Genomic DNA, 17,768 nt, shown 5'->3' with positions numbered 1-17,768 from the left:
TTCAGGTACTTCCTCATTAAAACTGAATTTAATTTACCAATATAAATGGGTAAAACAACAGAATATACTGACATAATTAACAAGTAAATACATTTCTAGAAAATTCTTGTCTATAGAATACAAAGCCCATCAAATACCTGAACTCTATGAAATGATTTCGTATGCATGCAACATGTCTCCAAAACATATTTTTTCAAAAATAGTTTTCTCTTCACAAAAATGAATTCTTTCCACCTTGTATTAGTTGACAATTCAGTAACACCTCAAAATGATCCAAGGAATTTATCCAGCATTATTTTACATTTTTTTCCGATCTTCTTACAAAAAACTATGGGGCATATTAGCAAAGGCCATATCGTCGCTTTAGCAGCACTTTTTTCCGCTAAAGCTGCATTATTTTTATCGCCCTATTAGCAAGCTGTCACTAACAGAAGTTAGTGAAAGCTTTTAGGCGATAACTACCGGTTTGGGGCCCGCTTTGCATGTCAGCGATATTTATCGCTAATGACATGCAAAGTGGGCGTACCCAAACTGTTAGCGACTGAAAGCAGTCGCTAACACAGCTATCGCCTATTAGCAAGGCAGGCATAGCAATAAAAATAATAGTGCTAAGTGTGATTATCGCTATAATCTAACGCCTGCTAAAACGTGACTTACCTGTATATTTAATGGGAGGTGGATCTTCAGGTTAAGTCCCCATTGGCGTTAATGCGTGAATATCGCTGGATTTCCAGCGATATTCTCGCATTTTGCCACTATCGCTGGATATTTTAGCACAATGGAAAAAAAGGTTGAAAATAGCAGGTTTTTTCCGCTAACATATCCAGCGATAGGCAGCGATAAAAAAATATGCGCTTAGCGCATTTAGCGATAAATATCGCTATTTCTTGCTAATATGCCCCTATATATCTTCTTTTAGAAGAAAGTCGGCATAAAGTAGTGAACGACATTCAAGCATGATAACCCCCCCTGCCTAGCAGTGAGATCAGAACACATTTTTGCAGTCTGCTATGCTGAAAAGTTGTGGTCAAATAAGTGTTGCTTTCTTTGTCTGTCATTATCTCCCTCCTGGTTATTACCAAAATTTTGATATGATAGGATTCTTGGTTGTTACACAGTGAAGTTCTTTTTCATATTGTGGAGCTCAGTTTATTAAACACCTCTTAAACCGCTAACAATAAGTTTCAGATTCTACTTCTTGATTGGCCAAGATCAGGAAGACTACAGTGCTTTGAAAAACATAAGGGCTAATTTTGTATTTTCTTGAATTTGCCTGCTGCTGCATTGACCTAACTAGTATTAGTATGTGTGAAATGCAGCAGTAAAGAGCTGTATCTCTCATTTGGTTCCAATTGTAGACCCCTCTTTATAAACTACATTCATACTCTATGAAATTGGTGCTTACCCTGTGGTCCGAGGACCGTTGGGGGGCAACCTATTCCATGGGTCCTTAACTGCTTAAGAATTAAATAATATTAATATTCAGACATTAATGAGGTTTATATCAATAAAAAAGAAAATTGTAAAACTGAACATTTTCAAACTTTCTGTAAATGTGAAAGGATTTGAAATGTAAGGCTAAAATTATGTTGATATTCTCATATTGATGTGTGAGACCAGTTTAAGTGCTTCAAACAGAACATAGTAAGGGATATGGGTTGTCTCAGTTAAATTCTGAAAAGCTCCAATCTTCCCAGATTAAGGTAATGATTAGGTAGAGGTCCACTGAGGTCAAAAGGTTAAGAACCATTGCTCGATGGTATTTCTTTATGTTTGCACTGGAAGGTTATAAAAATGCCCAGTTTCTCCAAAATATTTGTAAATATGCTCGAGATATGTATGCAGAAAGCATGCTTTTAGAAGCTCACCGGTTCCAATTTAATTTACTTGCTGTAATATTTATTAGCATTAGGCATATATTCCAATTTTTGAATTGGTTGCTACTTTCTTGTCGCTTAATCAGTCTACCAGACTTTTGCTTGGTGATCATTTTGTGCATGTGGTCTGCTGCTCTATACCTGATGTGGTATAATTAGGGTGTGGGGTTCCAAGTTGTTTGCTCCCTTTGTCTTTCAGCTTGGCTAAAGAAGCTTTTTCACTGAGAAAAATAACACTATATCATTAGAAAAAGAATCACATAGGCACCACATATATTTGAACATCCGGATTACAGTGTAGTATTCTTTTCTAAAGTTCCAATAGTCCGCCCTCGCTCGAGTGTAGTCTTGTTCAGCCACCTTTATGAGTTATGTTTTTTGTATGTGATTTCGTGATCAAGGTATAATTTTTTTAACACAAAATTATTCAGGCTTAGACTGATCATTTTCTTCTGTCTCTTGTTTCTCCTGTGCCTCTTTCCGCCACTTGGCTTTTTTCGCAAGGTTCAAAGTTGTCAGGGACTCGTGGCGTGCAGCAGCCTGTAAAGGATAAAAAAATGATTTTGTTTTCAGTTTCTGCATCCTGTGCCACCAATGTATAGATCAATATATATATATATTCACTGAAAAAACCATAGGTTTCACACCAGTTATAGTTAGTGAGAAATTTTACTGACATAAAACCAATGAAATTCCATGTTATAGTTAGTTGGACTCACTATAACTTGCGCGTGTAATGCACTGCTGATGACGTCACATATTACATCACTCATGACATGGTCAGTGACATCACTCATGACATCACTGATGACACCATCCAGTGAATGTGTGCCTTTCTGAAAAATAAATATGTTTTATATATGTATATGTAAAGGTCAATGGAAGAATAAATGTTTAAATAAGTGTCTTAATGGATGTTTTTTTTTAAATTGATTGGTTAACTGGCTTATTAAGTGTATTTTAGTGAATACATATATTAGCAAATATTGTTTAAATATTTAAATGTTTGTGTCAGTGCTTCACTTTGTGTATAAGTGGCTGCAGGGGTTCTTGTTCTTGTTCTTGTTTTAATAAGTATGTGTTTCTATAAGTGATTGTTTAAGAGAGTAAGTATGTGTAAGTTTCCTTAGAAGTAAGGTGGTAGTGTGTGTATAGCTGTATATGCAAAAAAATGGATGTTCAATAGTTTATTTGCATGTGTGAGTATGTGTGTGAGCAACTTTTGGAAGACTGTCAGTGTGTTACCGGATGTAAAGGTGTCTCACTACATATGATAAGTGAGTATATGTATGAATGACTATATAGAACTGTTGGTGAATGAGTGGATGTGTATATAAATAGTGGAATTACTGAATTGGTTGTTGTAACTGGTATAGGTATCTCCACTTTTTTGAAAATGTTAGTTTCTATTTTTGAATATGTGTTTCAAGGGTTACTTTACAGTGAAAGGAGGTCAGTCACTCTGTCACAAGGATGGTGTCATCAGTGATGTCTTGAGTGATGTCACTGACCATGTCATGAGTGATGTAATATGTGACGTCATCAGCAGTGCATTACACGCGCAAGTTATAGTGAGTCCAACTAACTATAACGTGGAATTTCATTGGTTTTATGTCAGTAAAATTTCTCGCTAACTATAACTGGTGTGAAACCTATGGTTTTTTCAGTGAATTTCAAAGTTTTTTTTAATGCTAATTCCCAACTAAAAGTCTCACTTTATAAGTAAGACTGTTAGCGCTCTAGTTGTTCTTTAGAACACGCTGGTACATACTATCAATGGGCTATAGTTGCGCTACATCTGGCTGATATTTGGGCTACATTTGTATTTTTTTGTCTCTGGTGGCCATCTTTGGGCTACATTGGGCTACATTGGGCTACATTGGGCTACATTTGGGCTCTAACATATATATAGCCCAATGTAGCCCAATATATATTTTTTAAAAGTTAATTTTCTTAAAAACAACTGGAGCATATATCTTGAGACATAGCAAACGCACATCGGGCTACCAGTCCTTACAATTTTTCAAATTTTTTTTTTGTATTAAAATTTATTTTTTTTTTTTTGCCCTGGAGCGCTCCCGGTGCGCGCCCCGGTGAGCGCCCCGGAAAGCGTAGTATTTTGAAGCGCCCCGGTGTGCGAACCGGGAAGCGTCCTATTAGCGCCAATGTCGCGATCGAAAACAAAATCGGGACGCGTCGCGTAAGCGTGACGTATCGCGTAGCCGCGCGATGTGTCTTATGACGCGCTGCGTAAACGCACCCGGAAGCGCAACATAAGCATGCCGGAGCGCGTAACGTAAGCGCATCGGGTCATGTGACTTGAAAATAACACTTTTCATTGGTTCTCATCATTTTTTTCTCCAAATAATGAAAGCCCTCTCCTTTTTTCCTCATTCTTACTTTCTTCATTGAGAGAGCAAGAGCTATTTTTGAGCAAACAATGGCATCACTTGTTGCTGCAGCTGGTGCACCCCCACCACCACCCCCACCACCAAGAAAATAAGGTCCACCACCACAGTTTCTTGGAGGACAAGAAGAAGAGGAGGAAGAAGAGGAGGAGGATCGACAACCAAGGCACTTCCTCCCTGAAGAACCAAGACAAAGGCATGTTAAAGTGCACTTCATTTGGCAATTCTTTTCTTTTCCTGATGACCAGAAAAAGGTGAACGCCCCCAAAGTCAATCCCACAAAGAAATATTATTTTGGTAATTTTACCATGATCCGCCACATGGAGAGGTGGCATCCCAATAATTTAGCCCAGGCTGAAGTCCAGGAACTTCGAAACAACCCACCCCCTGTGGCCAGCACTTCCTCTTCCGTACCCTCACTTTCTGGTCATGATGAACGCCAAATGGTGCCAAATATTCAGAAAAGATTTGGCAACCTCAAATTTGTTTGCATTTTCTGTGGCAAAACATTATGCTATGGTGAACTTAGCGTCACCTTAATAAATAATGCTGTAGACAACCACCAATGCAGCAAGAAAAGAAAACAGTAATTCTTTTCTTTTTTTTTGCTCCTGTTGAGCCATTTCCAATTCCCTGTTTTTTGTTTGTTCCCTTAAAAAAATCCCAGAAAAATATAAAATTGTTCAAAAATACAAAAAAATAAAAAAATGTTCAGAAAAATAATAAAAAATATATAAAACAAAAAGAATAAAAAAAAGTTTTTTCAGAACTACCTCCCATTTATAAAATATTGGCAAAAATTTTAAACTCTGGCATTCTTTTTTCTCTTTTGTGCGCTTCCCGGTGCGCTCCCCGGTGCGCGTACCGGGCGCTCCCTCCGCGACAATCAAAAAAAATTTTTTTTTTGCCCCGCGAGGCCCTTTTATAGCCCCCACATCAAACCTAGGAGATCAGGGTGGGTCTACCCTGCCCCCTTATGGTCATTTCCCCCTTTGTTTTGGCCACCTCTTGTGTCTCAATCCTACCGAGACACAAGATGGCTGCCGCTCCGGACTGTTTCGAATGTTTACAGACACCCAAGAACCAATCAGCTTTCTGCGTGCAAGTCGCGTGGCGCGCCCGGAGCGCTCCCCGGAGCGCGTACCGGGGCGCTGCCATAGATATATATATTTTTTGGAACCTAAATTACTCAAAATCCACTGAAGCACATATCTTGAGACATAGCAAAGGCACATCGGGCTACCAGTCCCTACAATTTTGCCAAGTTTGGTGCAAATCCATTCAGCCGTTCATGCTAAAAGTGAGTTCGACCGCCCTATGGAAATTAACATGGGGAAAACACGTTTTGGGACCCCCCTTTTATCTCAGCCCCCGCTTGACGAATCCCCCCCAAACTTTCAGGGAAGGAGAGAGGCGCCGCGAGGCCATTTTGAGGAAATTTTCAGGCAGATTCGTCAACCGGCGCCAAAGTTATTCCAAATATAATTTTGAGATTTAACATTGAAAAAAATCCTAACTATAACTACCTACTGGCGACCGCTTAGTTGGGAAGCAATCGCACTTGAGAAATATGTGGAAGTAAAATGCATTCCTCGTGGCTTGAGGATTTTCACGATGCCTACGCATTCAGAAGTGAAGAAAGACTTGATAGATGAATGGATGGACAACAATACACAATGCTTGCTAAACATGATGCGCATTCTGGTGAAACATGCACGAATTGAGGTGGATGAGATCACTCAAAAAATAAAAGAATTGGAAGAAAAAATATCCAGCGACAACAACCAAGAGGAAGTCGCTAAATTACGTAAAGATATGGAAGCAAGACTAGACTCATATGAAAGTGAAATTGAAGAGCGCAAAGAACGCAAATTTCAAAGGGACGAGCAAGATTATATTCATGGCAGAATTCTCACATTTGCGAGACGATATGATAACTTGAAAAAGAACTATCCCATGCATAAAATGGCATCGAGTGCCAGTGAATCGAGCATCAGCGATGATGGATCAACACGCAGCGCTTACCAGGCAAAAAACTGGTCTGTTTTAGAGGAAGTCGAATTAATCAATTTAGAGAAAAGCATTGCGAGAGGCGGAGGAAGGGGAAGGGGAATGCGACCATGCTCCAACAGAAGATACAGAGGAAGAGGAAGGGGGACACAAAACCAGGCAACCCCCGCACCAGCACCAGAAAAACCCGCAGGTCCAAGCGGAGAAAGACGACAGTACCCCCTTCGCAATCGCAATCCGAGACAAACTTAATAGTGAATCTTTCAGATCATCAGCTAACAGAAACTGAACAAAGCGTCTTAAACAAAGGATTGTCATTCTGTCCTGAGGCACATTTCGACTACACAGAAACACGAATAGACTTTTACAAGTATATCAGAAAGCTCAAACTAGCGAAAGTACATGCTGGAAAACAAACTGAAGCTAGTAACTTAGTGGAAGAAAATATGGATGATGTCCAATTCAACACAATTGCAGAAATACCAGACCTCAGAAACAGTTTTGAATCATTGTTTGACCTAAATGGCACATCAATATCGGATTCAGAAATGCTGGATGAATTAAATATCCAAACTGACGAAAGACCAAGTACTGGATTGAAAAGAAAATCAAGGTACTACCCGATTCTATCACCAGGCAACAAGATAGATCTGTTTTCTGAGGCAATAACAAAGGAACTGGACAATCTTTCAAAACTAAGAAATAACACACGTGAAAATCTGTCAAAAACAGAACGAGGAGCCATTAAAGCATTAATTGAAAATGACAAAATTACTATAAAGCCGGCGGACAAGGGGGGCAATATTGTCCTAATGAGAACATCGGACTATGTGCAAGAAGCCATGAGACAACTGAATCAAGAAAATAACTATCAAAAATTGGAAACGAACCCATATGTGAACATGAAGAGGGAGTTGCAAGAACATCTAGAAATATGGTACACAAAAGGGCTAATTGATGATGATGAAAAGAAATACTTAACTATCGAGCATCCAATAACACCTTGTATATATTTTCTCCCCAAGATTCACAAGACTCTAATTCACCCCCCAGGAAGACCCATTGTCTCCTCTTGCAGCTCACTATACGAAAACATCTCCAATTATGTTGATACATTTTTAGCTCCTATTGTCCAAAGTCTACCTTCCTATATCAAAGATACTGGGGATTTTCTAAGAATTTTGATGAATGTGACCTGGAATTCAGAGTATCTTTTAGCTACCATCGATGTGGTTTCACTTTACACGTCAATTCGTCATGAGGTCGGAATGCAAGCGTGTGAATATTATCTAAAGCAGCGTAGCATCGCATATCTAGACCACTCAAAGATGCTGATAAAAATGATTGACTTATGTTTAAAGAACAATATATTTCTCTTCAACAAGCAATTGTTTAAACAAACATGTGGTACTGCCATGGGCATTTCTCTATCTCCTAACTACGCAAATATCACCATGGGGTGGTGGGAGAAGACCATAGCATGGAATCAGGACAAACAACAGGATTTGGATCGAATAATATTATGGGTACGTTATATCGATGACCTGTTTATTATTTGGCATGGCACAGACACTCAGTTTCAAAGTTACTTCAACAAACTGAATGAGAACGATCTTGGTCTACAATTTACATGCAACACAAGCACACAAGAAATAGACTTTCTGGACACCAAAATATATGTGTCTGATGACAAACTTGAATCCACTCTATTTCGCAAAAAAACAGCAACAAACAGTGTGCTACATGGGACTAGTTTCCATCCCAAATCCCTCCTACGCAGCATACCATATGGAGAATTCACACGATTGAAGAGAAATTGTTCTGTACCAGAGGATGCGGAAAGAGTGATACAAGAAAGCAAGTGCAGATTCAGAGCAAGAGGATATGAAGAACGTGTTCTGACAAAATGCAAAAGAAAAGTTGATTTGAAAACGAGGACTCAAACATTAATCGAACAGACCAAAACCATTGAAACCAATGCACCACCCAGATTCATAACGACCTTCAGTAAAGAAAGTGGAAACATTGCCCGCATAATGAGAAAATATTGGCATCTCCTGTCAGGGGACCCTGACATTGGAGCAACACTCGGCGAAGCTCCATCAATAACATACAAGAAAAATACATCTCTCAAATACTTACTGGTTAAAAGTTACTTCCAAATAGAACCAAAATCAAATTGGTTACAAAATCAACGAAAAGGGTTCCAACCATGTAATTCATGCAAAGCATGCAAGATCGGTAAAAGCATGAAAGTAATTGAAGAACCAGATGGCAAAATAATGAGAATCGACCAACAGATCACTTGTTCCTCAAAAAATGTAGTATACATCGTGGAATGCAAGTGTGTAATGAAATACGTGGGATGTACCACATGTATGCTAAAAAAACGGATTTTGGAGCACATTAGAGCGGTGAAAAATTTGAACATGCAATACGCCACAGCCAAACACATGAGTTCCTGCCAAAATGGAGACTGGAGACAAATGCAATTCTATGGAATAAAGATGCTGGACAAAATGGAAAGAGGTGGAGACCTAGGGCCCGATGTAGGAGCCTTAATACCGGTCGGAAACGGCCGATTTCGGCCGTTTCCGACCGGTATTAGGCTTTTGAGATGTAGGGGACGTTTTATTTAAGAATCGGTAATTTTACCGATTCGGTAAATTTACCGATTCAGTAAAATACCGAATCGGTATTTTTACCGAATCGGTAAATTCCACATGTAGGTGGCACTGAAAACAGTGCCACAGGCCTTTAGGAGTCGGTATTTTACCACCCAATCCAATTGTGTGGTAAAATACCGAATCCAGGTGTGCATGCACATCTGTGCATGCACACCTGTGCCATGTGACACACAGACATGCCCTTAGGGCATGTATGTGTGCCACATGGCACACATGCCTGTAATTGGGGTGCCAGAGGGTGTCAAAGTGACACCCCCTGCACCCTTGCAAAATTCGGTATTTACCGATGTGGTAAATACCGATTCGGTAATGCCCATTGATTCCTATGGGCTTCAATGCCCATAGGAATCAATGGGCATTACCGATTCGGTATTTACCGAATCGGTAAATACCGATTCCTTCCGATTCGGTAATTAATTACCTACATCTGCCCTCCTCTTTTTTACCACTTCTTATATACCGATTCGGTATGAATCGGTATTTAAGAAGTGGTAAAAAAGATTTACCTACATCGGGCCCCTAGTTCGCAAACTATGTCAAATTGAGTCGCGGATGATAATAAGACTCAGAACAAAGCATCCGAAAGGGATGAACTTTGGAGAGGATCTGCACATTCATCTGGAATAAACTGTTCCTGAAATGACTAGGGTACTATACCCAATAAATTAAAACAATTATCGATGAACTATAACAAAAGACCTGGGTACTATACCCAATAATTGACACATTACAATGGATATGCCACAGTGAACTCTCAGTCACAAAAGTGCGGTAATTGAAATGCACACAATGTCCTTTTTCTGTTATTTTTATTTTTTCTCACTAAATTGTAACTACAATTCCCATAATGCTTCATAACCAGCTAACATGGGATAGTACAAAAAGCAACATTGTGGAGGGACTAACCGACCGTGAGCAAGGCCAGTTGTGGCTGAAACGCGTTGGTGGGGTGAAGGGAAATAAACAAGGCTTGAAAAGTATCCTGGTTGTGCCGCCTCCTTTGTATACTCAAATTTCCCTGGGTCAGGATCCGACCCCTGGGCAGAGCACACACTGCGGAGCGCTCTCGACTGGCTTAAGGATCACTTTGTGTAGCGATATATATATATATATATATATATATATATATATATATATATATATATATATATCCACCAAGGCACACGCACAACCATCAGCAGCGTGAAAGACCGACCACTCCAACATGATTTCAAATCTTTATTTCCAGGCAAGCAGCGTTTTAGAAGCAGGGCAGCATGACGCGTTTCGAGGTTCGTAACCTCTTAATCATATGCATAGTTGTGGGGGTGGGGTCGTTGCATATTTAAACCGTGTCTCCAACATTGAAGAAGGACACATGCCCATTTGTTAAAGAGGCAGTCTTTTTATCGCATTTTCGAGGTTCTTCTTTTGTTAAGGTGACATGTGTCCTTCTTGAATGTTGGAGTCACGTTTTAAATATGCAAAGACGGTGGCTCACCGGTTAGAGCAGGCAGTCCCTGATGCAGAGGTCAGACCCGGGACCAGGGTTCAATCCCTGACGCGGCAGGGCCTGAGCTCAAAATGTCCACAGACTTGATAATTCTTGCTCGGTGCCTACTCGAATCGTGGGTTCACACTCTGCAACTCTGGGCAATAGCTTGCTTAATCTCCACTACGGCCCCACCGCGATTGGATGCCTGGTCTTCACCTTGGGGTAGCCCAGTAGGGGTGATCTCGCAGGGAAAGGCCAGGACGGGTTCCCAAAGCAAGCGCCTTGAGACCTAATGGTGAAAGGCGCTATATAAGAATGTATGATTTACGATTTACCCCCACAACTATGCATATGATTAAGAGAGATATATATATATATATATTACCTACTGGCGATAGCCAGTAGGTATATATAGTTAGGATTTGTTTCCTATGGGATTTTTGAAAATTCTATGTCGAATAACTTTGGCTTATGAGGACAGAATTGGCTGAAATTTTCAGGAAAATGGAACATTTTGTTTCTGAGCAGCCCCTGAAAATTTGGGGGGTTTTCGTCAAGGGGGGGCCGAGAAAAAAGGGGGGTCCCAAAACGTGTTTTTCCCATGCAATTTTCCATAGGGCGGTTGGCCTCACTTTTAGCCTGAACGGCTGAATGGATTTACACCAAACTTGGCAAAATTGTAGGGACTGGTAGCCCGATGTGCCTTTGCTATGTCTCAAGATATAGGCTCCAGTGGTTTTTACGAAAATTAACTTTGAAAAATATAAATTGGGCTACATTGGGCTATATATATGTTGGAGCCCAAATGTAGCCCAATGTAGCCCAATGTAGCCCAATGTAGCCCAAAGATGGCCACCAGAGACAAAAAACCAAATGTAGCCCAAATATCAGCCAGATGTAGCCCAACTATAGCCCAATGACAGATTGTCCCAGAGTGTTCTAAAGAACAACTAGAGTGCTAACAGTCCTACTTATTACAAAGGTATGGCACACCTGAAGCCATCTTGATTGGAATAAAGTGGTAACTCTTAAAACATTTAATTTAAAAAGGAACAAAATGAGGGGGTTCATTTTGCCATAGAAAGTATGATTAGCGAATATATGACGAAATCCCGCATACCATCAGTCCGCAAAAAAAATCCCGCATGTACTATTAGGCCGCAAATTAAAATAACGAAAACTTTTAGAACGAATATGCCTTTAGCATACACTAAACAACTAAACTACCCTAAACCCTAAAACACTACCCCCAGCATGACCCTACACTACACAAACAGTACAACACTACCCTAAACCCTAAAACACTACCCCCAGCATGACCCTACACTACACAAACACTACAACACTACCCTAAACCCTAAAACACTACCCCCAGCATGACCCTACACTACACAAACACTACAACACTACCCTAAACCCTAAAACACTACCCCCAGCATGACCCTACACTACGCAAACACTACAACACTACCCAAAACCCTAAAACACTACCCTCAGCATGACCCTACACTACGCAAACACTACAACACTACCCAAAACCCTAAAACACTACCCCCCAGCATGACCCTACACTACGCAAACACTACAACACTACCCAAAACCCTAAAACACTACCCCCAGCATGACCCTACACTACGCAAACACTACAACACTACCCTAAATCCTAAAACACTACCCCCAGCATGACCCTACACTACGCAAACACTACAACACTACCCAAAACCCTAAAACACTACACCCCAGCATGACCCTACACTACGCAAACACTACAACACTACCCTAAACCCTAAAACACTACCCCCAGCATGACCCTACACTACGCAAACACTACAACACTACCCAAAACCCTAAAACACTACACCCCAGCATGACCCTACACTACGCAAACACTACAACACTACCCTAAACCCTAAAACACTACCCCCAGCATGACCCTACACTACGCAAACACTACAACACTACCCTAAACCCTAAAACACTACCCCCAGCATGACCCTACACTACGCAAACACTACAACACTACCCTAAACCCTAAAACACTACCCCCAGCATGACCCTACACTACGCAAACACTACAACACTACCCTAAACCCTAAAACACTACCCCCAGCATGACCCCACACTACGCAAACACTACAACACTACCCTAAACCCTAAAACACTACCCTCAGCATGACCCTACACTACGCAAACACTACAACACTACCCAAAACCCTAAAACACTACCCCCAGCATGACCCTACACTACGCAAACACTACAACACTACCCAAAACCCTAAAACACTACCCCCCAGCATGACCCTACACTACGCAAACACTACAACACTACCCAAAACCCTAAAACACTACCCCCAGCATGACCCTACACTACGCAAACACTACAACACTACCCAAAACCCTAAAACACTACACCCCAGCATGACCCTACACTACGCAAACACTACAACACTACCCAAAACCCTAAAACACTACACCCCAGCATGACCCTACACTACGCAAACACTACAACACTACCCAAAACCCTAAAACACTACCCCCAGCATGACCCTACACTACGCAAACACTACAACACTACCCAAAACCCTAAAACACTACACCCAGCATGACCCTACACTACGCAAACACTACAACACTACCCTAAACCCTAAAATACTACACCCCAGCATGACCCTACACTACGCAAACACTACAACACTATCCTAAACCCTAAAACACTACGCCCAGCATGACCCTACACTACGCAAACACTACAACACTACCCTAAACCCTAAAACACTAGCCCCAGCATGACCCTACACTACGCAAACACTACAACACAACCCTAAACCCTAAAACACTACCCCCAGCATGACCCTACACTAAACAACCACCACAACTCTACACTACACTAACACAACACTACACTACACAACACTACACTACACTACACTACACAATCACTAACCCACGAAAAAATTAACACAAACCCACTTACCTCTCTCGTCATCGTGGTTTTCACAACGCAAATGCATTTACCATACATGCCTTTAAAACGTAATTCTTTGTAAAGGCATGCGCGATAAATGCACATGCGTTTTGAAAAAATGCGGGATAATGGTATGCGAGCTCAATGACCTTGCGGGATAATGGTATGCGGACTGAAAGTCTGCGGGATAAAAAATGCGGGAAAATGGCTGCAAACCATGATTAGCAGCAGACTTCCCTGGTGAGCACTAGCTTTACTACAGTGATCTAATGAGCAACTAGAGTGCTAACATTCAGAATTTATGGCAAATGTGTGACACATCTGAATGCCTTCTTGATAGAACCAAAGTAAACAAGCATTGAAAATGCAATAGATCTCGCCCTCGTTTAAGTTAAAGCCATTCTGTTTGTAATGAGGTGGCTTTTTAGCTTTGCTTTTATTAGTGTTTTTAAAACTTTCATGTAAATAACATGCATATGTATGCATATATGTATATGTATGCATGCATTTATATTTATATAGATATGCAGATTACATATGTTTATATATGTATATTACCTACTGGCGATAGCCAGTGGGTATATATAGTTAGGATTTTTTCTCTATGGGATTTCTGAAAATTCTATGTCTAATGACTTTGGCGTTTGTGGACGGAATTGGCTGAAATTGTCAGGAAAATGGCACATTTTTTTTCTGAGCAGCCCCTGAAAATTTGGTGGGGTTTCGTCAAGGGGGGGCCGAGAACAAAGGGGGGTCCCAAAACGCGTTTTTCCCATTCATTTTTCCATAGGGCGGTTGGACTCACTTTTAGCTCGAACGGCTGAATAGATTTACATGAAACTTGGCAAAATTGTAGATATGGTTTGCCCGACGTGCCTTTGCTATGTCTCAATATATGTGCTCCAGTGGATTTTGAGAAATTAACGTTTAAAAAAATATATATATCTGTGACAGCGCTCCGGTTAGCGCCCCGGTTCGCGTACCTGACGCGTAACGGAACTTCGCGAAGCGAATCTGATTGGCTCTCCGGTGTCTGTCAACATTCTAAACAAACCAGAGCGGCCGCCATCTTGTCTCTCGGTACGATCGAGAGACAAGATGTGGTGAAAAACGAAGGGGGAAATGAAGGAAAGGGGGCAAGGTAGACCACTCCTGACCCCCTAGGATTGATGAGGGGGATATTAAAGTGCCCCGCGGGGCAAAAAATTTTGCGATTTTACGCCGTAGAGGCGCGTCCCGGTACGCGAACCGGGCAGCTCACCGGGCAGCTAACCGGGCAGCTAACCGGCAGCGTAGCTGTCAACATTGTAAACAGTCCGGAGCGGCCGCCATCTTGTCTCTCGGTAGGTTCGAGAGACAAGATGTGGTGAAAAAAGAAGGGGGAAATGAAGGAAAGGGGGCAAGGTAAACCCCTCCTGACCCCCTAGGATTTATGAGGGGGATATTAAAGTCCCCCGCGATTTTTCGCGGTAGAGGCGCTTCCCGGTACGCGAACCGGGCAGCTAACCGGCAGCGTAACGGGAGTCCGCCATCTTGTGTTTTTGGAGCGTCCGGTTCGCGTACCGGGTAGCGTCCCGGTAAGCGTAACAAGGGGAAAACCAAGAGAAACAGTAAAAAAAAAATTAAGGGAATAGATTTCCAGCAAACTTGGCAAAATTGTAGGGACTGTTTGTTTGATGTGCCTTTGCAAGGCCTCAAGATATGTGCACGTGTGGATTTTGTCTAATTAAGGTTAAAAAAAATATATATATCTGTAAGCGTGCTCCGGCACGCTTACGTTACGGGTTTTGTTTGCGCTGCAGAACCGATACGTCACGGTTATGCGACGCGTCATGAGGCGTCTCACGTGGCTACGTGATACGTCACGTAATAAAGAATATATTTTACAGCTATAGATATTAGCTTTTAAAAAACCAATGAAATTCACTGAAAAAACCATAGGTTATAGACCATATATAGTTAGGAATTTGCATTTACAAAACCTTGAAAATTCACTGAAAAAACCATAGGTTAGAGACCATATATAGTTAGCTGGACATTTTATTGACAAAAAACCAATGAAATTCCATATATAGTTAGTTGCACTAACTATATATCGCGCACCCGCAATCCACTGCTGATGATGTCACATATTACATCATTCATGACATGGTCAGTGACATCACTGATGACATCACTGATGACATCTCAAATGACATCACTGATGACATCTCAAATGACATCAGTGATGACATCATGACACACCAATACCAGTTACTACATACGCACTCACTGATTCCTACGTCTACACACACATTCACTCATTCACCCATACAATCACTCATACATACAGTCACTCATTATTACACTATCATATGCACTCATACACCTATGCAGACACTCACACACTGCCACTCATCCATGGAGTTACTCACACACCTAGTCAGTCCTTTAAAGAATCAATCACACTTCCATTTCCTCATCTATACAGTTAAACACAGAACACCATACTTCAGTGACATCACTGATGACATCACTGATGACATCTCAAATGACATCACTGATGACATCTCAAATGACATCACTGATGACATCATGACACACCAATACCAGTCACTACATACGCACTCACTGATTCCTACGTCTACACACACATTCACTCATTCACCCATACAATCACTCATACATACAGTCACTCATTATTACAACACTATCATATGCACTCATACACCTAGTCAGTCCTGTGAAGAATCAATCACACTTCGATTTCCTCATCTATACAGTTAAACACAGAACACCATACTTTTCACACATATACTAACACATACTCTCTTATACAATCACTGATACAAGTACACATTGATATGCACAGAGTCACACACCTCCCAGCCAGCCACATACACACTCAGTCTTCCATACATCCACTCATTCTTCAATATGTAAAACATATTTAAACTTTACAAAAACACACAGACACTAGATGATGTCATCAGTGATGTCATTTGAGATGTCATCAGTGATGTCATCAGTGATGTCATTTGAGATGTCATCAGTGATGTCATCAGTGATGTCACTGACCATGTCATGAATGATGTAATATGTGACATCATCAGCAGTGGATTGCGGGTGCGCGATATATAGTTAGTGCAACTAACTATATATGGAATTTCATTGGTTTTTTGTCAATAAAATGTCCAGCTAACTATATATGGTCTCTAACCTATGGTTTTTTCAGTGAATATATATATATATATATATATATATATATATATATACACTGAAAAAACCATAGGTTATAGACCATATATAGTTAGGAATTTGCATTTACAAAACCTTGAAAACACGGCGGTGGTGGGCGGGGCCTGGCACGGCGGTAGTTGACATGGCCGGCACGGCGATGGTGGACGGGGCCTGGCACGGCGGTAGTTGACATGGCCGGCACGGCGGTCCTGGGCAGGGCTGGGCCGGCCGGTGTAGGGTGGATGATGCAATGTCACTGTAAGGGGGTCATGACCTGCCATGTCCATTGACATCAGGTAATGGATGTGTTGGCCTGCACCTCCCCCGCCGAATACGTGCCCCGCCATGTTGGCGCCAGTGATTGAACATTGTCGCAAATGAAGCATCCGTCCCGGAAGCTTCCACATGCGGGTGCCGGTGTGTGACCGTGACGGTCTGTGCACGTGCAGCCAATGGGAAGTGTGAACAAGGCCCGCGTATGCCCAATCAAATGTAGCGTATGCTGTGCACCGCAACACCAGGGCCAGTCATTGGCCCATTTCCAAACACGCATCCAGGGCTGACCAATGGCTGGCGCCGTTTGCCACTGACATGGCCTCAGGGCCCTATATATGTGTGATGTGCAAAAGCACACATTCTACGATGACCACCGACTGCTGCCTGTGACCATCATCTCCACCTGCTGCTGCAGAGCTGACCACCGACTGCTGCCTGTGACCATTACCTCCACCTGCTGCTGCGGAGCTGACCACCGACTGCTGCCTGTGACCATCACCTCCACCTGCTGCTGCGGAGCTGACCACCGACTGCTGCCTGTGACCATCATCTCCACCTGCTGCTGCGGAGCTGACCACCGACTGCTGCCTGTGACCATCACCTCCACCTGCTGCTGCGGAGCTGACCACCGACTGCTGCCTGTGACCACCACCTCCACCTGCTGCTGCGGTGCTGACCACCGACTGCTGCCTGTGACCATCATCTCCACCTGCTGCTGCGGAGCTGACCACCGACTGCTGCCTGTGACCATCACCTCCACCTGCTGCTGCGGAGCTGACCCCCGACTGCTGCCTGTGACCATCATCTCCACCTGCTGCTGCGGAGCTGACCACCGACTGCTGCCTGTGACCA

The 17,768-nt window shown here is 42.1% G+C and overlaps 1 protein-coding gene across 6 annotated transcripts in view; it reads right to left on the bottom strand.

The window, feature by feature from the left end:
- FAM162B (family with sequence similarity 162 member B) overlaps positions 1 to 17,768 on the bottom strand; it is a 304,725-nt gene that overhangs the window by 136,636 nt on the left and 150,321 nt on the right. For 3 of the 6 annotated variants that reach the window (XM_086926757.1, XM_086926759.1, XM_086926758.1), the window contains exon 4: positions 10 to 2,417. The exons of 2 other annotated variants lie outside the window; for them this stretch is intronic. In XM_086926757.1, coding sequence (XP_086782883.1) covers positions 2,301 to 2,417 — 117 coding nt within the window. In that variant the 3' untranslated portion in view covers positions 10 to 2,300. Of the gene's footprint in view, positions 1 to 9; positions 2,418 to 17,768 lie in introns of those variants that run through there. One more of the 6 variants, XM_086926760.1, reaches the window with a different exon arrangement.

Source organism: Lissotriton vulgaris, chromosome 6, assembly GCF_964263255.1.
Source record: "Lissotriton vulgaris chromosome 6, aLisVul1.2, whole genome shotgun sequence".
NCBI lineage: Eukaryota > Metazoa > Chordata > Amphibia > Caudata > Salamandridae > Lissotriton > Lissotriton vulgaris.
Note: the sequence above shows the minus strand (reverse complement) of the source record. Positions and strands in the feature narration are given on the sequence as shown.